Genomic DNA, 22,067 nt, shown 5'->3' with positions numbered 1-22,067 from the left:
GGAGATAAGCAGAACTGCTCGTACGGTGAATTACAATCAGAGGCATCGTGGCTCTGTGATTTGAGAGCGTCTACATTTTTAATGCAAGTTTTTGGTCATCGCAAAGGCCAAGAACAAGAAAGTTTGCACTATCTCTGAACTTTAACCTCTTCCCTCTGTTTCCGTTTGTCAGTGCTCAGACATAAACCTGTACCTGGGCCTTAAGATTGGTTCTGAGATCAAACGGGTTGATTTAATTTAATTATTAATGTTAAAGAAAGTAAAAAAATGTACTGGATCAGTTCTGCTCCAAAATTCAAAAGGGTTCTACGCGTCCATTAAAGGTCAAGGGAAATCAATTCAGTAGATCTAGCGTAAAACCAAACAGACAAACAAATGATGAAAACTCTTTGGCGGAGGTAATAAACATTGTGGAGAGCGAAGGTGATAAACAACAATGGAGGGAGCACCAACGTGTTTTCAAACTTGTAACAATGATGGAAGGAGGAAGGAGGACAGATCGTCAGTGCGTCACAAGAGGGCACGATAACAGCAAATTGAACATTAATAGAATATATATATATGCATTTTAAGATCTCCCTGTCATCATGAAACCAAACAAGTACAGAGACAAACAAGGGTTTTAATGTATCTTAAATGAACAATGATCCTCACCGCAGCTCCACATACTGTAATGGAGGGTTTCTAACCTGCTCGTGGGCGCTGGAGGTGACCTCGGCCCATGTTGGTACACATCATTATCATTTCCCTATAGGGGGAAGTGGTGATCAATGAGAGGGTGACCTTCCCCCCCCGTGCACACCTTCGTCAAAGTCGGATAATAAATTGGTTCATCCCACCTCCACTCCCGTCCATGTTATTTACAGGGCTATCCGGGGGAGTCCATTACCTTTTTTTATGGAGAGGAGGTTCATTCAATTTGCTGGTGACCCAATAAGAAGTTCGGTAAGGATGTACGACGACGGGGCTCAAGGGCAAGTGAATTATTCCATTAGCCTTAATGCAGGGGAAGGAAAAAGTCGTTGAGGTCTTGACGACATAACCTCTGTTCCCCGGGAGGAAACAATGAGAGTAAATATGAGGTGACAAAAAGCTCTTTCATGCTTATTCATGGATGTTTTAATTGATTTCATTGTCATATTCCTCTGTAAATATGTCCAGGTGTAGTTTTTTTATGAACTTAATGTCTTACATATTTTATCTTCTCTGGATTAGGTCATTTTTGATATTTAATTCATTTTACATGCTGCCAAATTCACACGACTGTTTAAAATATCTATTATTGATGCTACTTTGTTCCATTGTAAAGAATGAACCACTTTAAACCAGCTGATCTGTCCTGACATCCCTTTAATTGCACGTTGGGGACGAACAGGAAACTGTAAATGACATTTTAAGCGATCGCAGCCACATGGCTTAAAATAATTGGCTTAATTAAAGAGTCGTCTTATATTTGGCTTTAACCTTATTAAAGGATAATCCTCCTCAAAGTCAAAGGTGGCGTTTAAAGCATTCACCAGGCAGCACAGTCAGGCCGTGTGTGTTGTACTGTATTAATGTGGATATAATGAGCGACATGAACTTTAAAGGGGACGTGCACACGTGGTCTTGTACAGTAGCTTATTAACTGAAGTTTGTTTAGAACTGAAGTGTTCACAGCTGTCTGGCTGCTTTTCCACAAGTGAAACATCCTTGAACACTGAAAAGCTCGTATTAAAACAGTTTCTTAACATAATCCATTGATGGTTCTTATTTCCAATGTTTCACAAGTGTGACAGCCACAATCGTTTGAAAGAAGGCATTTGCGTCGTGAAATTCTGCCTCTGTTCTTTCTGCTTTATTTCACAAGACCCGTATTCACTGTTTAAAATGAGGTTTTTGCTTTGTTGTGGGTGAGGTCGCTCACCTCTGCCATTAAACGATGTGAGACACCCACATTTTACACAACTGACCGAGTGTGGATGCAAAGTTAAATGTTAAGGGGTCAAAGAGTCCGACACCTCAGAGGATGTGGCCTCTGCATGCAGGAGCTTTAAAAGAGCAGCTTGACATTTTGATTAATGCACTTGTTTGTTTTCTTGCAGGAAGTTAGAAGCAGATGAGGGGTTCGGTACCGCTCTCGTGTTTTTCTGTAATATATAAAGCAACTGCGGGTAGAAGATTGACTTCGCATAAAAACAGGAAATAGGTGGATACAGCTAAAGCCAAGTTCAGACTATACAAGACAAAGGTAAAAGTTTAAAACGACAAGTTTAGCTGTTTCTAAGGGCAGTTCTGTTCCATTTAATTAAATAGTTAGCTCTGGTTACGCAGCAGTACGCTCACCCTTGGTCTCTTCGGGTTGGTGAATGTCTTTGTCACAAATGTAAGAATCTTCTACAGTCTATAAAGCGAATAAAAATATAAAGTATTTTTTTATTTTCTTTTATTATGACCAGATAATAAAAAGTCTTACCAGCTGAGATACAATATTTCTGATGCAGTAAGTCTCAAGGTGAAAACGCAACAGGACATAGAATGTGCAGACGCACCGAGCATATTGAATCCTGATCTATTTTGAGAGCTCCCTGAAAGCATCACGTCTTCATAACATAGGTAAACAGGCGTAATATTATACATTTTCACACTTCATATCGTTTTTCAAATGTGCAGGACATATTGGGAAATAAGATATATTCAAAAATAATCCCTTAAGGCGCGCGTGAGACATCTGGCGCAAAGCCTGTCAGCTGCTTCAAACGTCGTCAAATGTCTCGACAGCGTGTTTCTTTGTCACCTTGCTGGCAAACGCTTTCATTCCCTGAGTGAACTGAAGAGCAGCGGCGCCTCAGAAGTGTCTGTAGATGTGAACTTGAATCTCTCTCTCCTTTATCACAGAAATCCTATAAGCACATTTTCCAGAGGAGGAATAACAGCGAGGGGGAAGGACGCCTTGGAAGTGACTCAGGAGGAAGGAGTCCACTCTGTGTTCTCAGGGGGAAACGATGGTGGAGTCCAAGATTAAAGGAAGGTGAGTCTGATCCCACAGTGTCTTTGAGCAGAAGCAGATAATGATGAACAAAAGAGGCCTCGTGAAAAGTGAATTAAGATGAAGTTAAATGTTAACCTCTGTATCTCTGACTTTAAACATTTCAATCCGTAGGTTTTTACTATAGACTGCATATAAAGATGGATGACGGGTCTGCACTTCCTCCCACTGTACAAAACTGAAGCCAAAATACCCCCGGTGCCACCATCTTGCTGTTTCGTCATCAGAGTCTGCACAGGAGCGATCATGATGGCGAGTCGCAGTATCAGGATCATGCCGTGTAAAATCAGAAACTTGAAATACTTGAACAAACATCCCAGATAAGCTTAAAATGACCAATCAAAGATTTAAGGAGATTTTAGAAGAATGTAGCCAGCCACCAGGGGGCGCTCGAGATGTCTTGTCTTTGTTTTTGGGGAGCTGTCAGTTCGTCCATCTATATTTACGGTAACAACTTAAAATAACTTGTAACTATGTTTTCATATACACAAGTAAACACCTTAAGTTATAATCTTACTTAGAGAACGAGTTCCTACACAGCGTTGACTTTATTACTATTATATTTAAATGTACAGTATTAATGATAAAGATAAAGCTTTCAGATGACGGCACGGGGACAGGACGGGTCATAGAAGGTCAGAGGATAAAGTTCACACAAATTGTGTCAGTATTTAACCATTTAGACGTGGACATTGATTCATTCACCCTCTTAGAAGATGGGATTTTTTGATTTTTGTGACCCTTTCAGCTTTAACAAGACTTTGGATCGCAGCGTGCACCGCGACTAACAACGTTTCCTCCTGCCACTTTGATGCTCTCCCTGCTTGAAGCCTTTGTCGTGCACACCTGCTCTTGTTAGAAGAAATCTGGTTACGTGTACACACGTTGAGAAAGAGCAACTGAATCCTGACACGCACACGCCTGCCTCCATTTCTCAGCGGCACCTTGTATCGTGCTTAACACCAAAGTCAGGAGAATTAACACTCTGCGACACGGCACATTCACATTCATTTAAAACTGTTCCTCATTATGTTTATCAAAATAGATGTGTTGCTTCGTGTGTCTCCAGTTGTGTATTTTCTGTTTAAACACTGCATTTACAGTTCTATTTACATTGTACTATATATATCAGGGTACCTATCACTTATCTAAACACAGGCAGAATAAAATTCAGGAACCTTGGTAGATTCGCACAAAATTGTAATCACCAAAAATCTTTGAAATTATTGCAAAAGCATCTCACGTCCCCGAGCGCTATCGATCCTGTGGGAATGGGGGAAGGGGGCTTTGGGCTGGGATTAGCACTGATAGCACAGGCGGTCATCCACCACGATGACCTGAAGGTTAAGATGGTCCGTTGCAAACTGGCTTTTAAATTTGACTCCTTCCAATCTGACATACTCAACCTTGGCGGCTGTCAATCACCGCGCCGGTCTGGCAGCCAGGCTTGGAAGAGCGTCCTGTCGCCTCGGAGTTTATGAGAATATAGATGGGCTGTCGGAGAGATTATTCGTCCTTTCCAATACCATATTAGCGGCTAATCTCCCGCCTCTCGCAGCCCATTCTCCATGTCAGGTGGAGAGAGGGATGGCGGAGGAGGAGGAGAAGAAGTAAATATATCAGTCACTCCAATCACCGAGAGGAGAGGACGGTCAATAAGCCGACTGCCCCTCTTCACTGAGACGTCACAACCAACTGCCCTGACCTAAAACTAACTTTCACAACAACAACATATCCTTATAACGATGGTTTAAATCACATAAACAAGTAAACACACACACATGCAGTAGTTATGTGCGTTATCTGTATTTCAAAGACATTCTTCATCAGGTTGAATAATGACGCAAATGTTCAGAAATTCAAATGGTTCATAAATACACAGACCAACTCTCTGACTTTGATTTTGACAATGTCTCAGTGCGTTGAGTTTGCCCTTCGGCCATCATGACAAGGATTATGCCACAAGTCAGACTGTATTTGTTTTACGCAAATCATCCCTTGATATGCCACACCCCCCCCAACACACACACACACACACCTCTACCTTGGCTGAGTGTATCAAACGGAATAAGGGCGTCCTGTCATCAAACTGTAGCTGGCAGCTCAATACCCATCACATGATATAATGCACTGAGCTCCACTCCACTGCAGTAAGTTCTGAAATCATACCCAGATATAAACAATGTGGGTTAATGTGGAAGTTGATTAGATTAGGCAGCTGCTCAGTGTATCAGACACCGTGATTTCTACAAATATGGTTCTTTTGCTATTTTAAACCTATGAATCCTTTTGCTCTCGGTGCGGTGCAGGAGAGGGAAGAACCGAAAAAAGTCAAACTTCTAGCACGGCCTCAATGATTTAGCCGTCTTCCACAGGAGCAGGCACTCGTTTAGACGAGGACAAAAGGGAAGTGGTGCATCGCCCCGGTCGGATCAAAGGCAAATCGCTAATTTCGAGCCTCACGTTGTCGTCAGATCTGGTGTTTTATTGCCACGGGATTTCCTTAAACTGTCTTCGGAGTGAAAGGGAGTGCTGAGACAAAGCAGTTCCATTTCTCCTACAAGGACACTGCTGAGCACAAGTTTAAATTGAATGCCCCAAAATAACTGTTTAATTACGTGGCTATCAGAGACGCTTTCATGTTTTCCAAAGCAATCACGCCGAGTGTGATAACCAATTCTTTCATCGATGCTGAATGGAAGAAGAAGAAGAAAAAAAAAGATAGGAAGCCACTAAAATTAGCTCATATTCCAGAGACATTAATTACATTTCTTATAACTAGGTGGAATATCCCCAGATCACCCCGATCCCTGACAGATAAATTTAATTAGTGGACAACATGTGCAGCTTCCACATCTTTGTAACGGGATCCTTCTGCGGCTGGAAGACGTCTTAGTTTTAATGTTTTGATGACAAGTCGCGGTCAAAGACAGATTTCCACCACACAACACAGGAAAGCTGTATTGTATTGCATGATTATTATTTTAGTATTACAGTATTACAGTTGCAATGATTCATTTGTTCTCAACGACTCTTTCAAACTCATGAATTATTCCGTTGTGATTATCAATCACTAACAAACTCTCAGAATGTTTTCATTCCTAAATATTCGGAGCACTCCAACACGCCCGGTGACTTCTACATGAACTGTGGGTTGTCGGAGCAAATCTGTCACCGAGTGAACGGGCTCGTGATTCACTTCTTGAACCCTGCCTATAGCTAATGAATTACTGGCACTGACTATATGACAGATTACCTCTCCGGGATGACGAATAGGACCGACTTTGAGGGCTGGAAAGTTAATTAAAAATGGACTTTGGAGGACTTGCCATCGCTAATGACACTAAACGTAACTGATTCATTGATTATTTATGGATTAACAAGACAAACATGACAATATGTGCACGATAAATTGAGGGCACTTCACAAACAAGATCTCGATTACGTAAGAAAAAGCCTTTTTTAATGCTACCATTTTAATTTAAATGCTTACATCAGCATGTTAACTTCCTAACATATGCTGATCACCGATAATATGATAAAAAATGTCATTGTTTTTGTAAATATTTGTACCTCATTGCAATTCTCTCCATAGTCGGACAAAAGCAATGAACCAACCAACATTTGGCATTGGTGTCCATAGCATCACGACACTTGTAAATCAAATAAAAACAGCCTCAACTTAACATACTACTAACTAACTTTAACTAACAAGTACTCACTACAACAGGGAAAACAATAACACCATGAATTAAATGGAAAACGAAATAATTCATATAACCTTCCGCTCATTATCCCTCCCGCCTGACTAGTTCATCATCAAACCTCTTTATCTACTCCCCGGAGAATGGATCACGAATGCCGGCGTTCAACTGCATCAGCAAAGTCATTTCCACACTCAGCAACCATAGCAACCGAACTGATTACAGTGACCACGTTCAACATATGTCTAATGACTGAGCAGCTCACACGGCTGCTTCCCAAACTTAATTAAGGAAAGAAATGAGCCATTTCCAGAAGCCGGAGCAACAGAACCGGTCCTGCCGGTTTGCTGATGTAATGTGAAAACGATGAGTTTCTTTAATGATTTTCTGTAGTCTGCAAATATAAAAACTGCATCGACGAGCCATACGTTACTGGAGTCCTTATAGTTTCTGAGATCGTCCACTCATGAAAGACAGAGAGGTTTGTTGTTGGGGCTTTTTTACAATATTGTGACATGTTATCAAACCACCTCAGTAGAAGAGCTCCAAGTTTGCTAAAAGGATCATAACTCCTTCCTCCGCTCCGTGTGATTCGGCCTGACAGAACAGGAGATTTGTACTCTACTTCCTTCTCACTCTGGGAACAACGACAAACCTGTCAGCTCCATTTGTCATAATCAGCTCTCAGTGGGATGCGTCGGACCACCGGAATGTCACTGGGAATAACACTCACGCTGGGAAGTGGCACAGTGGGAAGATGAGTCTTTGAACAATGAGTCCGTGGCCTCTGCACAGCTCTCTGCCCGGCTGCACTGTCTCTCTTCGACCTTGATGTTACCCTTCACTTGGCAGCATTCCCCCAGGATCAGCTTGTTTCTTGGCATACCTGATCGAGGTTTGTCCGACGTGGCTCTGCAGTGTTGTTGCCTCGGAAATTTGACTTAATGCTCGACATCTTAGCTCCGAAGGCGACATCGGAGACACCAGCTCGTTGTGAAAGCTGCAACATCTAAGAAATTAATCCCTGAAATTCTGCACACGCAAAACCACAATTTTGTTTAGGCACCCTGGATCAGTTTGATTCATCACAACCCAACATTATCACGTAGACATAAAGGACAAGAACGTTTTTATAGTGTGTTCAGACAAACTATTGCAGCAAAACACAAGAGCTCATTGGTGGATGCAGATCTGTCCGACCCTGCATGTTGCTGGCGAGGGTTGTGCTTCTGTTTTGTTGTTGTGGGAATAAAAGTTGCACAGAGCTTTTTTTTTTGGTGAAGTGCTTAGCCCCCCTGCCAGAAAAATGCTATATTGACACACGGCCTAACACGGCTAATAAGCTCCGATAGCTTTCTCCAGGGTCAGATTTCTGCAGCACTCGCGGCTGGCGCTGTCAGGACCGCTCGCTAATGACTAACTGCACAAAGACATGGCGCAGTGGTGAAGTTCTACCAAAGTGGAAACATCCGCGCTTAAGTTTTTTGTGCAGATTTATTTGTGGACAATCTCACAAGTGCTTTTAAAATAGACGGATTTCAGTTTTTAAACGTGTGGCTGCAACTAAAACTCAAAATGTTCATGTATTTATTGATTCTGCTCCGCAAACCTGAGAACAACAGGAGGCTTTTCACATGAAACTGAACTAATGTGGCCAAACAGGAGCTATTTACTGTGACGGATTAACTGAAGTGACAGAAAACAGACCGGACCGGGGGTAATGGACATACCTTCCCTCTGTGATCGTGTTAAACTGTGAAGGGTGCTCCACTCTCCATGACACTGTGTCCTTGTTGCATTAAAATCTTCCCTTGAGCGGCAATAACTACACTAATGAATGGCTGTGATACGCTGGGAGTGTCCTAAACTGGGAGACACTAGTATTGAACAAACAACCCCGGCAACCCCCTTCGATATAATAGAGTCGTTTTACTGCTGAAAGGCAGTTAAATTATATTATTGCTTTAAAAAGAGCATGCATAGGAAATGACCTCTCAAACCCGTGGGTCCATTTTTACGATCACATCAGAAGAGTAAAGCTCAAAGCAACAAATCTGATTCACGATTTATAAGTGAATATTGAAAATAGGAATAATAACACAATAAAGCTAAATGTGAGGATTACTTAACTGGAATCATAAGAGGTTTAGTGGTATGAATTGTAAATGTAGACATTTTGCGAATGCTTCAAATGTTTCCACTGATTGATTGAAAAGCTGTTCGATCGTGACATTGTTCTCTGACGCAACATCCCCAGAAACCTTTGTAAGAGAGAAACACAAAGTAAACCTGCCCCCCCCCGGAGTGAACCTTAAAGGTGTCATAGTTCTGGAATCGCTCGTCATCGTGTGACATTTCGTGTCAAGAAGCTGCAGCAGAGGTGAGAGCAAAGCCGAGGAGAGGGAGCGATGCCGCGAGCCAATTAATTCCTCAGCTCCCGTCTCCCATCGCATTTGTGACATCAACATCGCCGCAGTTTGGGCCCTTAACTCCGCATCAGTTATGCAAATGGTGGCAATTTCGCATGAATGGCAGATCGTCTTTCCTGAAATGAGGATGGGCAAGAAGCGAAAATGAAAAATGGAGGGCAGAGGCTGCGACGCGGGAGCCAGTCAACCTTGAAATGAATTAATTTGAGTGATGAGGAGTTGACTTTGATATGTTTGCATTTTAATAATGAAAACTCAGACCGCTTCAGGGGTCCAGTTACGAATAAGTAGCATTCTTGGCAGAAAAAGGGGGGAAGAACGCCAATATACCAACAAGGCTGACAGTCAGTCACTGAAAGGCAAAAACCGAGGCTGAAGCTTATTGTCTAAATGTGTGCTGGTGTGTGTTTATGTGGACCTACAGTAAATAAGATGCTCCTGGGAGGTTTCTCTGACTGCAGAGTTAATTCAGCTGCCGGGGGGGGGGAAAGACTTCAGCCTATTACGTTGGACTTTTCTGATTTTCCAATATGCCAACTCTAGGGTATGTATGCATATTTAATGAGGCCTTTGCGATTTGAGACCGAGAGGGCTCTCAGCCTACTGTCATTATGAGTGATTGTACTACCTCGTGGCGCTTTCTAGTTGGATTTGGCAATAACTATCTGTCTATCCCCCCCCAAAGCACCGCTGATCTTGTTATGATTATGACTTTTCAAGCCAATACATATTCAGAACCCATCGCATTATACTATGTATGCTGAAGTGGTTACACAGCTGGGAGTTGTCACAAGAGTATATGGTTATTTTGTGTCGTATGTCCTATTCAGTTAATAGCAAAATAACCCTACTGACTCAGGAGGGGAAAGCTAATATTTTTGGGATAGCTGCTAGTCAGAACAAGAAGTGCACAAGTATGTAGGGCGTTATAAATAAACAGTAAAGCTGGGCTTACAGTGTGAATTTAGAAATGTTGTTTTTAAAATTCCAACTCTCCAACGTGACAGTAGATGCAAATGTCTGCTCACACCGTACAGTGTTCGATTGTCAAGGTGCAACCTGACTACTCACATTGTACTGTACGTACCCGACAGCCCCTCCGGACCTGTCTGGCTGTTGTCAAAGAAGAAGAAGTCCAAGTTTATTTCCTTTCACAATGGTAACAAGAGAGAAGCGCACTGCACCGTCCAGCTGTGTCCGTCTGTGTCCGTCTGTGTTCCCCAAACACAACATAAAAAACACTTTATTTGGTATATGTCATGATTGGAGGAGAAGGAAACGTTTCTCGCAGGCACAACTATCTGAAAACTAGGCTTCAACTGCGAGAGCCTGAAGATGGTCGGCCAAAATCCAAAACAACAGTAACCATCATAGATGACTAGTTGTGTTTTACCATATCTGCTAAAGTATTAACTGCTGAACAGAAGAACCATGTACTGGTACAAAATGTCTTTGGAATAAGCCATGCAAAATTCGTACGCTTCCGGAGCTAGTTAACTTATAAAAAGTTAGTAAGCCAGCTAGCTTGTAGAGCTGCACAGCGTGTTAGCAGTTAGCCAGAGAGCAACAATAGTTTGTACTGACCAAGCTCCTCGCGCCACATTTAGCACTGAAAAGATTTTGATTTATTTTCAAATCTAAAAGGTGTTTTTCTTTGAGCATGTAATTATTGCAATGAGAATAAGCCTGTTAAAGTCAAACTCTTAAATTTTAGCGTTTGTGAAAAGACAAACAAAATAGGCTTCAAGGAACAATAACAACCACTTATCATTATTATATATTAAATTGCAAAAACAAAGACTCTCCTCTGACTTGCTTACAAGTCACATCTGATTTTGCTTTTCCTTCAGTTCGGCCCTTCGAGCTGTTGAACTTGAGAGTCGGCTCGTAACTTTTCCATGTCCGGGGACATCCCCTGGTTTGTGGAGATCTAATAGGTCGTAATGAGCGAGCCGTCCCATTCGCGGCCACCACTCACTGGTAATGAATCGAATAGGTCATCTCTTCCTGCCTGAAAGATTTACCTTCAATTTCATGTAGAGTCGGCAGAGGACAAAGGACTTTCACCTTCTCTCTCATCATCTTTTATGAGTTTATTCAAAGCTGTACATTATGGGCCTACATGTAATTCAATTCCCTTTGGTAAAGGATTTCTATTCACGGGCTGGAATATGATATTCAGTAAAATGTAATAACCTCGGCTGCTCCAGCGTCCTGAAATGTACAGTCTGAAAATGCAACTCCCGGTTTCTACCTTCTTAATTCTTTATTTCCTTCCCTCTTTCCTGTGGTCGTTCACTCTTTCCCTCCTCTCTCACAGACAGATATGCAGTAACAGTCATGCTGCACTGCTCTTGTATTGATTTCCTTCCTGCCTTCTTATAGAAAATAATAACAATTTCTCCTTTTCTTTATCATCTCTCTCTTTCCCTCGTTCTTGTTTCCCCCGAAATACAGAAGCCAATTATATAGAGCTGTTTGCTGGATACACTCAGTCGCGTCAGCTTTAACCTTGTTGTGTGCGCTGGTCTCTTCAGTGTGGGAAAAAAAAAAAAGTAGCCGATGTCTTCTTCTTCTTCTTCTTCTTCTTCAGTCTTTGAACAAGGTTAAACTATGCAGCAGCCGAGAGAAAGAACATCTCACTGAAGTATTTGAGGCAACATCTGTCCGTATGTGTTACTCACAAACCCAAATAAAGTCTAAGGGCCAGAGCATGATAGGGCCAGAGCTCATAAAGATAAGAAACCCCTAATGGTGTATGAAAGATTACAGCTCGTGGGGCTTTGGCAGTTTCTGTAAAGAAAAAAAGTCGGCATCATCCGAAGCACTGGAAACAAATATAAGTCTTTCCATTTCAGAGATGGTTTTTAAGCACTGATAATGATTCACGCCCTTTGTGTTTCCATCTGTTATATTTGTTCTCGCAGAGTGTGAATTTGGCAGAATGACAAGCACACGCGCACACACGCACACACACACACACACACACACACTGCGTGAACAAATAACACAATTTACTATGTTAATGGCCTTAAATGCCACGAGTCTTTTTAAATGTCAGTGCGCTCGAATTTTACATAAAAGTAAGTGCAACCGGGTGCAAAACGGACAAATACTGTGAACAAGAAGAAAACAACAGATTCGAATGAATAAGACGGTAACTTTCAAATAGAGCAATTTTTCTGTTGTGACATTGGAATTAAGTTGATTCAGGCGTAAAAACTCCGGCTCAGACAAAGTAATTTCCCTCTTCTCACAACATGTATCTTCTAGTGTGACGGATTACATTCTTCCCCTCATGTAAATGTTCAATCAGCAGAAGTAAAACATGTTTGCGTTGAACACGGCTTTAATAAAAATATGTTTCCCTGTTGTCTTGGTGTCATTGTCACTGTTCAGCGTTGGAAAGTCAATGTACTTTATAATAACTGAGACGCAGTGATTCTTTGATACTAAGTGTGTTCTGCAGAATGATCTCCCTTTGGATTTCACTGCAGTAACACTTTAGATTTACATCCAGTGTCATGTCTTGTGCAAAATGCATTAAAAAGCTTATAAAACACGATGCATAATTAAATGTTTTAGTGACGGTAATGTTTGGGATTCTTTTTTCAATTTAGTCCTGAGCCATATGATCTGAATATTTAGTCGTTAGTACAAATCAGAACAACATTTACCAAAGCAATGACTTATACAGTAAATCAAAGTATTTTGTGTGTGTGAACTGGAATGCTTGTTTTAATGACTTGATTTTTATGCTTTGAAATACTTAAGTTCAACATGACACTGTGGAGAAGTGCTCTTTACACTGAATAAATTAGTACATTTAGTTCTTCACTGAGCTTTTTACTGTCTGAATGAAGGACTAAAGATTAGTGCTAGATATTATATAAAGTACCTATATTAAATAAAATATATATGATGAATAAAATCCTGCTTCATTCACCAGGCATCAGAGATATTAGTTGGTTATGCTATTCATTCATATTTCATTAACGTACAATGTCGGTTCAGAAACGGGAAGAAAACAATCCACAGAATCCAGAGGAGAATAATTGTCCATAATTCCACAAACAGCAGTTATATAACAATGTCCCGCCCCTCGAACCAGGAAACGAACCAATCGCATTGTACTTTTTTACAACAGCACACAGATGAGTTCCCCGACAGCAGGTGCAGACAGACTTTGAATAAGCATGAAAGAGGATGGTATCAAAACAGTAATGGTGATGGTCTCGCCACACAAGGGACTGGAAATATTTTGCGGAATAAACAAAAAATCTCAGATGTTTTTCCCACTGTTGCCTTGCTCACCCTCCGAGCCTCCGTCTCTCTTTCTAAATTTACATTTCTATTTAATAGATGGAGACATTAATCGTTAGGAACATAAAAGGAGGCTGTAATGCAGGAGGTTGTTTTTTTTATTGTCTATTTTACGTTTTATTACTTATTGCAGAGCTTTGTAGTGGCAAACATTAAATAAGTGTGCACTTCAAGACTCTGTATATACAGGTGAATAATGTAGGATTAAAAATGAAGTGCAATATCTGAGTTAGAAGATGAAAGACTGAAATGAAGATCTATTTGAATAAAAATGCAGAAATGAATCCATAAGAAGATAACTAGAGCAGCAGTTCACGTCAATCCTAGGGCTGCAACGTAGCCAGAAATGGGTCTGCTCCTCTGACTGTCATCACACTCGACCTTCAGATTCCCCTTATCACGTTTTTTAGCCAGAAACTACAATTTCTAGCCTGCATGAAATGCTCCACATGGAAAATGTGCGATACTCCGGACAGGAGAGAGGCCAGCGGCTGCAGGAGGAAGGCAGTGTGTGGTATTTTCCTCCCGGAGGTGGACGACCACAAGCTGGAGACTGTGATCCCTGAGGGGAGATTTCACAGCAGCTTTGATGGAAAGGGTTAACGCTCAGCTCCTCGCTCTCATCCTCGAAAATGCTGCTGCTGCTGCTGTTCGGCTCTGGAGGACTTATCATGTTGAAACCCCCCCCACCCCCCATATGGCTTTATGTGTGTCCGTCTCCATATGTACTGTATGTGCAGGCCCATATACAGTATGTCCACGTGTTTGCACTTATACGAGTATAGGTGGACACCTCCACATGCCAGCAATATACGCACATTTTGAAATTGTCACCACTTTCCGAGGGAATAAATAATGCAACCCGGTTATTAATATTAAAACATATCTATAGGGGACTGATATCTATGAGTTGGTGCAATTTGGTGCAGCTTGATTGAATTTAAGGGAACTATTGGGCCTTGGCGAAGGCAGCGCTCTACTGAGTCCCCGTTTTAGTTATCATTATGGTTATTATAAGTAAGATATATTAATATTGGCCGGTTTATATAGAACAAGTTTGGTGGGGACAAAAAGTGTCTTTACAAGTGTCTCTAAAGACTTGACAGCGTAAACATGAAACGTCCTTCTTTGTGCTCCAGTTTCTCCTTTAAACGTTTTACTTGTTTCTGTGCCGACAGCTCATAATCAACTCTTCAGAATGTCTTGCTGTCCAACTGCTTTTAATCTGCCACATGTACCAGAGCTATCTTTATCACTCTGTCGCCACAGTCTGTTTTGTGCTCTTCTGAGTTTATCTCATTTATTTTCTATTTATGTTTTTTCTCGGCTGCAGCCTCGTATTATCATTCATGCTGCCTGGCATGATGAACGATGAACGGCATGAAACTGCACACAGATTTGTGTAAGTTGATTCTATTGAGGCATGTTTCTCTATGTGGCTGGAATTCGACGCCTTGAGGGGTTTTGATGCATGGAACCACAGAATCCCGTAACAATACAGAGTATGTGTGTATGTATACGTGGGTGTAAACAGGATCCAGAGCGGTTCCATCGTCTGATTCATAACCACAAACAAACCTCACATCTTTTTATGTGTATGAAGAGAGATTGGTTTGGATTCAAATATCAAAGAGTCTTTTGAGCTCCCACAGGGACTTGCTGCTTTCAGGCACAGTCACTGTTTCCCCTCGTGCTCAGGCTACATTAGGAATTTATCACAAGTTAACAATCAAGTGCAGCATCATGTCTCCCAGAAATCTATGGATGTGTCATTACAGCTGAACTAATGCCTCAGCTTGTGAGACTGACATTTGGAAAAGTCAAAGCTTCAAAAGCAGGAGATATCACCATTTGATTGTTGAGTGGTTGGAATTAATCAGTAACACTTTAAACCTCACCCCTGTCTGTTATATTATATATATTCTACTTTGTGCTATAGTCCAGTTAATGTCTTTTTATTATTATTAAAAAATTGCATTTTTAAAAGCACATTATGCAACTTCTGCATCTAGGGGGTCTTTCAATCAAACCAATAACAAAAGACCTGGTTTGATGACGTGGGGAAGCAGCCTGGAATCATGGGAGATGAAAATCTAGTTTTGTTCACGTTACACAGCAAAAAGATAGAAATGATCCCGATCCATTACGAGTGACCAATACAAAGAGCGGAAGGAAAAAACGAATTAAAGTTGGTTCTCTAGGATCTTGCAGGTAGAAAGTAATACGAACCTTCAGTGTTGCTCACTGGAACAGTGAAAGCAGACACTGCAGGTTGCCATCATGGTGACGACGTGACAGCTTCATTTCCACTAACACAATGCAGCACAGCTAGACTACAGTCAATTTTTGGAATAACACATTTTCCTCTCACAAATTATTCATCAAAACAATCCACAGCTCAATTTGAAACACTGCTTCAGCCTCACGTAGCCTGGTATGGTTATTGGTTATTGGTTAATGTTAACATATAATACAAAGGCTTTTGAATACAATTATCATCGTATAATTCTCACATTTGGACACTTGTGATTGATGTTAAAGGGCTGTCGCCTTTTCCAGAAAACCAAGATCTAACAATGTTATCGAATAACTCGTTGAAAACCTTTTGAATAATACAATTCTTATTATTATTCAGAGTCAAATGGACGATAAAGGACGGAATGCATTGGGCCATGGATGTCGTGTGATTGACAGCAATACTGTCCAATGGGTTAGGGCCACAGGTGTCGTTGGGCGTGTCCTTGAGCAGGTGACTATGCCCATGCAGTACGTGGCCTTGACCATTTGATTGATGACAATGTGGATGCCATGGGGTTGAAGTACTAAACCACGTTACCACCAGTAGCTACAAATGTCGTCCCATCGACCAGGACTTAAATCTTCCACAGTGTATCAGTTGCAGGTTTTAATCTGGTTCGACACGATGGATTTGCCGTGCAGAAATCCATATCAAATATAAATCCAGTCCACTAATTAACATCTACGCTTCAGCTTCAACTCTTGTGTCATGCAAACCCCGCATCCTGCTTTAAGCCCTGTAGGTGTTTAGCCACAGTCACTAGTTGGATTCAAACGGACCGGCAAGTGTGGGAATCAATATCAAATGTGAATCTGTTTGGGTGATAAGTCCGATTCCTGCATGGAGAGTCCCCATCGTCTCCGTACTCTCCTGTCAGCACGCCTCAGCAGCCGCAGTAATACGACACAGACACGGCGAGCGTCGATTCAACGCACACTGAAAAGATACCGAGGACGGAGAGAGATACTGATGTAAGGAGAGGGAGAGAAGTTGGGTACAGATAACTCAGCGATGAACAGAGCGGACGTGCAGACAGAGAGATGTATAACAGCTGACAAACCCCTCGTCCATCACTAAATGATGTTTGTCATTCGTTCGGAGGAGGAGGAGGAGGAGGAGGAGGGAGGAGAGGGAGATGCATTGTCCCAGTGGGAGACTGCGACTCCATGATGTCTTTGAGACGAGAGTATATATCCTCCATTCATTCATTCCCCTCACTCTCCTGTGTGTGATCGCTCATGTGTGTGTGAGGAACTGATGTGTGCTATCGTGCGTCACAGGCCAAGGTGACCACAACAGAAAGTTAAACCCAAGACAGAATGCTGACAGAAAAACAAAACCATCTTCCTAAAGGATGAGGATATGAAAGGTTTTATAGGAAATACATGTGAGCCTGGGCCACCATGACTGTGGAGAGGAAGCCAAGGAAATGCACAAATCAAAGCAGCAGCAGGTTTAAAAGGTTTGTTGCATTTGTAGACAAATACGGCATCGAAGTTGGTGAATACATCCAACAATCACACATTGAATTGACAGGTAATCTAAAGATTCATTCATATTAAATATTAGATATGTACACAGACTTTGCAAATTGGTAAGAAACCAAAAGACAAGTAGATGAAGCTACTTTGCCCGGAAACAGGGAAAAAACAGACGCTTTTGCCTCTTTCTTAAGAGCGACATTATCACAACCTCCTCCACTGTCACAATCTTTGTTGTTGTACGTTCTCTTTTCGTTCGTAAAGGCAGCACGAATTAACCCTTTAATCTTTCATCCAGCATTTGTGCAGCTCAAAGTCGGTCAAGTTCTGTGACTGGACGTTTTCAGATCCATAACATACTCAACACTTTCTGTTTTAATGCACACTGAAGCTTGTATATTCCCACTAGTGATGTCAGTGTGCAAGCCTCCAAACTTCATCCACAGAACTGCATCTGCCTCCTCACACACTAACACACACACACACACACACACACACACACACACACACACACACACACACAACACCCACCAAACACACACACACACACACACACACACACACACACACACACGCACACACACACACACACACACACACACACACTTTGCCTCCTCCCTTGCAGTGCACTTTCTGCAGCCTGCCATCTGCCACAGAGTTGGACAAGACCCCACTAACATGGCAGCAAAACACACACACACACACACACACACACACACACACACACACACACACGCTGCATATTTAATGAGGAGCCCCCCCATGAACAAAACAGCTTGCAGGGTTATAATGGCTTCAAGCGAGGCCCCACCCCGCTGCACCGAGCCAGTGAACTCCTCCCCTCCTCTGAGTGACTGGCCTGAAGAGGAGGAGACAGGGAGGACAGAGGGAGAACAACAAACTCTAATTACTCCTCTGTGGCTCACGGGCCCCTCCAGCACTTTCAATTCAGGAGCAGGAGTGAGGGAGAAGGAGAAGGAGGAGAGCGGAAAGGAGAGGCGACGCCGGTACAAATGGAAAAAAGACTTGTGCTGATTGAACATGAAACATCTCCCTGTGGCTCTCCGTCTGTCTCCTCTCTTCTCTGCCTCTCTGCTCGTTGGACATAATGCCCCCCCCCCCTCCTCGCTTTCACTGCAATTGTTCATCACCCCTCAGTTATCCACAGTGAATAATAATGTTTCCTCTTGCAGAGAGAGAGTGAGAGAGAGAAGCACAGGACCGAGCCTAAGGCCATGCATTCTGATGGTCTAAGCATTCCCCAGTCACTTTCTGCTCCGGCAGAATCAACAGCGCAGCGAGGAGCGAGGGGAGGGAGGGAGGGGAGGGAGGGAGGAATGGCTGAGCCTTCTCCTGCATCTGTATTCTCTGGGTGTTGTGTTTGTTTGTTGTGTTTTACTCATTATTTACAATCTGTATCACCCAAAAGTCCCGGTGCGTCTCTCTCCCTCCCGTAAATACACACAGAGGCAGAGCGAGAGGAGAATAATAGTGGACGACGGGGGGGGGAGGGAGCTGCCGTTGTCTTTCACAAATGGACCCGGGCGAATTAGCAACATTATGTCTGCTCTCTGGGGACGTTCGCTCTTGCCAGCTTCTGCCACGGCGCCATCATCGCCGTCACTGTCACCCGGACAGTCCCCCGTGGACGGGCCGAGCCACTTGAGGATAGCTTCCTTCTCACAGAAGCTAAAGCTGAAGAGACAGCTGGGCCCCGCTCCAGAGTATCCAGTTATTTTTTTAAAAAAGGCTGCTCAGTTCATGGCAGCTGGCCACATTACATTTTATTGAATTTTTTTTTTATAGGTTAATTTGCTGTGTTTTTCAATTTTTAGCCGCTTTTCCCCAAACTGATTTGAATGGTTGGCTGACAGGAAAATTGGGGCTGTAGTTACTGGGTTAGATGAAATAAAGACACATTGCTTCATATTCCTGAAACAAAAAGTGTTTCTCATCACATCCCACCAGCTAATAAAAACCATTACAACCAGGCCATTTGCAGCATTACGGCCCAGCTGTAACCGAAGCCATTACAGACACATTATCTGCTTCAGCGTGTCTTTCTGCTGCCTGTGCTGATGTCGGATGAAATGGACCATTCTAATCCTCATTAACATAGCTAATTTCACATGAGAGAAAGTTGATAGTGGGTGTCAAAACCATTCAAAGGTCACCCAAGCAAGCTACGGCATTCGATATGTAAGTATGCCCAGTACAAATGTGCGTGTCTGCGAGTGTGGTCATGCAAATCTTCCACCAGTCTGAACATTAATTACTGAAAGATTTACTCAAATGAGAAGCGGTGTCACTGATGGTGATGTGAAGACAAACAGAGCCGGGGCGTGATCCCAAAACAGATCAAGTTGTCAAAGGCAGCAAATGATGGTTGATCATTTGGACGGGAGCAAAGTGGAAGGGAAGAGGGATGAAGAGTGGAAAGGGCAACAAATGTTCATCCGTCCCCGTCCTCCCATTCGGGGCCTGCTATAGCTAACCTTTGGACGGGGCAGGTGAAGGTGAGAGGCACAAACACGTGATGCGTTGCTCCTTCATCACGGACAGCGGCACAAAGCCATGTCGCGGGGAGAAGAGGGAACAAGTCTGACATTAGAGGCATGAAGACGCTGCCACGTGACCTTTAAAGGGGACAATTAACTGAGCATCCCGCTCCTCACGCTGGCTGGATGTCACGTGTCCGGCCACACACACAAACGTAGAGGGAACATGTGAATGTGTACAAACGTTCATGCATCTGGGCCAAAACTGGACTAAAGCTGGAAACCAACAATTCATTGTAGATATGAAAAACAGACACTGGAGTGCTGTAGAAACAATGATTTCCTACATGTAGAAACATTACAAGAGAAGTAAATGTGCTTGGACTTGCTAGACTGACCTTTTAGTAAATATCATCAACTGGCTCTTATTAAAGACCAGATCTCAAAGAATGATTAATGTTGAATTCAAGAACCTTTGTGCAGTGACGGTCTGAAGCAGATACGACAATTTACATGATGCAAAAGGAAGCTTTGTAGGTTCTGGCCAATCACAGTTGGACAATAGAGGGCACTCGGGTGCCGCCCCACCACCCTCTACGTCAATCTTCACTGAATAAGCCTTAAAAGGATATACAGTACAGTATATATTCATTTTAAATGAGTAAGATAAATAGTACAGTGTATAATCTACAATAGAAATGCAGGTACAAATGTTCTACCTTGTCTAAAGTTACTGGAAGGGTGTCCATTTCCCGCCTGAGAGCTTTTTTCCTGCGCCCCAACAGCATTGAATACTACCACCCAACAGGTGGCAGTAAAGGGGACTCGTCCCACGAATTGAGACGTACGCAGCAGAAAGGTCACAATACATTTAGAGATGTATTCTGAGTAAATGGCTTCAGAATGAGTTCCTGAACTTGATCGAAGATGGAGACCGGAGGTGGCGAGAGTGTAATTGACAAAAAACGCAGGAATAAAAATCTGATGTTCGAGAAGAACAATGCAAGAGACGGTCAGAGTCAAAGATTTTGATCCCGATTTTAACTGTTACACTTTAAAGACTTATAACAAACACAAATGTTCATTCAGCTCAGCAAACAAATCATTTTTCTTTCATTGACGTCACTGTTGTAATATCTTAATCTTAATACTCTTTTTCTTGATTTTTTTGTATATGCACATACTGGTCTCGCTCCCCCCCTGAAGTAAAATGCTCAAATCACCACTGATTCTATAAAAACAGCCTCATCATCATCTGTCCCTCCACAACCTCATGTTGAGGGTTGAGTTTCGAGCTCAAAAACAAAAGCTTGTCAACCCCTCGACAACACAGCTGGATATTCAAGTCAGGTGAAAACACGAGATGTGATGGTAGTTAGAAGCTAGAGAACTCACTTGGCCACCCTGGTCCGTGCGGTGATGCTGGCCACGATGACGCTCTCCGGTCTCGGGGTGGCCACCGCCTTGAAAGTGCCCCTCCAAAACTTCTCAAAGAGCTGCTTCTCCTCCAGCTGGTGGAGGCCGGCCGTGCTGCCCTGCGATCCCAGGGACGGCGCGGGGCCACAGGGGCCGAGCGGCAGCGAACACGGGGGCTGCATTTGTAATTTCTCCAAACCAAACCGGCTTCAAATAGAGTCTCTACTCACTCATGGACAAAAAAAAGAAAAAACCCCAGCACACAGTCCCAGTGGTTGTTGCGCAGGAGCTGTCCAAGTACTGAATGAAGCCGTGTGGCGAGCAGCGTCTCTTTGTGCGCTGCGTTCTGATCGCAGCGGCGGGTCAATGTGTCAGCGCGTCTGTCTGCTCTTCACTCTTGAGCGGGAGCGTGGGGCGAGGGACAAAAGCTGACCCTCTGCCACTGGAGGCTGGGTATTGTTCTCACAGATGAGGGGGAAGGAGGGGTAAGGGGAGATTGTGTTCCTCTCTCTCTCTCTCCGCCTCTCCTCTTCTCTCACATCTGCTGCTCTTTGGGATGGGGTCTGGGTTGGGGGTGCCGGGGGTCTGAGCGCTCCTTCTCCTCCTCCTCCTCCTCCTCCTCCTCTTCCTCCTCCTCCCCCCCCCAGCCCGTGCACTCTCCGTCGGCAGCTTCACACAGAATCAGGCATCACTCGGGGGGAGACGAAAGCATGTTTCAGTCCCGGACAGTGGGAGACCAAGTGGTGTCCTGGTGGTCGGAGTGCAGTGTTGTGTGTGTGTGGAGATGATTGCACGTCCACGAGCGGCGGCCGAGCACCGAGCAGGTGCTGAGGGACGTATGTCGGCGTGTGTCCTGAGGAGGAACGTGCGTCGGAGGGTGTGTGAGTGT

The 22,067-nt window shown here is 43.2% G+C and overlaps 1 protein-coding gene across 1 annotated transcript in view; it reads right to left on the bottom strand.

Moving 5' to 3' along the window:
* srrm4 (serine/arginine repetitive matrix 4) overlaps positions 1-21,360 on the bottom strand; it is a 51,368-nt gene extending 30,008 nt beyond the window's left edge. The window contains exon 1 of the mRNA XM_047341287.1: positions 21,158-21,360. Within this exon, the coding sequence (XP_047197243.1) occupies positions 21,158-21,360 (203 nt within the window). The remainder of the gene's footprint in view (positions 1-21,157) is intronic.
* Positions 21,361-22,067: the final 707 nt, after the last annotated feature.

The sequence above is a fragment of the Hippoglossus stenolepis genome, chromosome 9 (assembly GCF_022539355.2).
Source record: "Hippoglossus stenolepis isolate QCI-W04-F060 chromosome 9, HSTE1.2, whole genome shotgun sequence".
Classification (NCBI taxonomy): domain Eukaryota; kingdom Metazoa; phylum Chordata; class Actinopteri; order Pleuronectiformes; family Pleuronectidae; genus Hippoglossus; species Hippoglossus stenolepis.
Note: the sequence above shows the minus strand (reverse complement) of the source record. Positions and strands in the feature narration are given on the sequence as shown.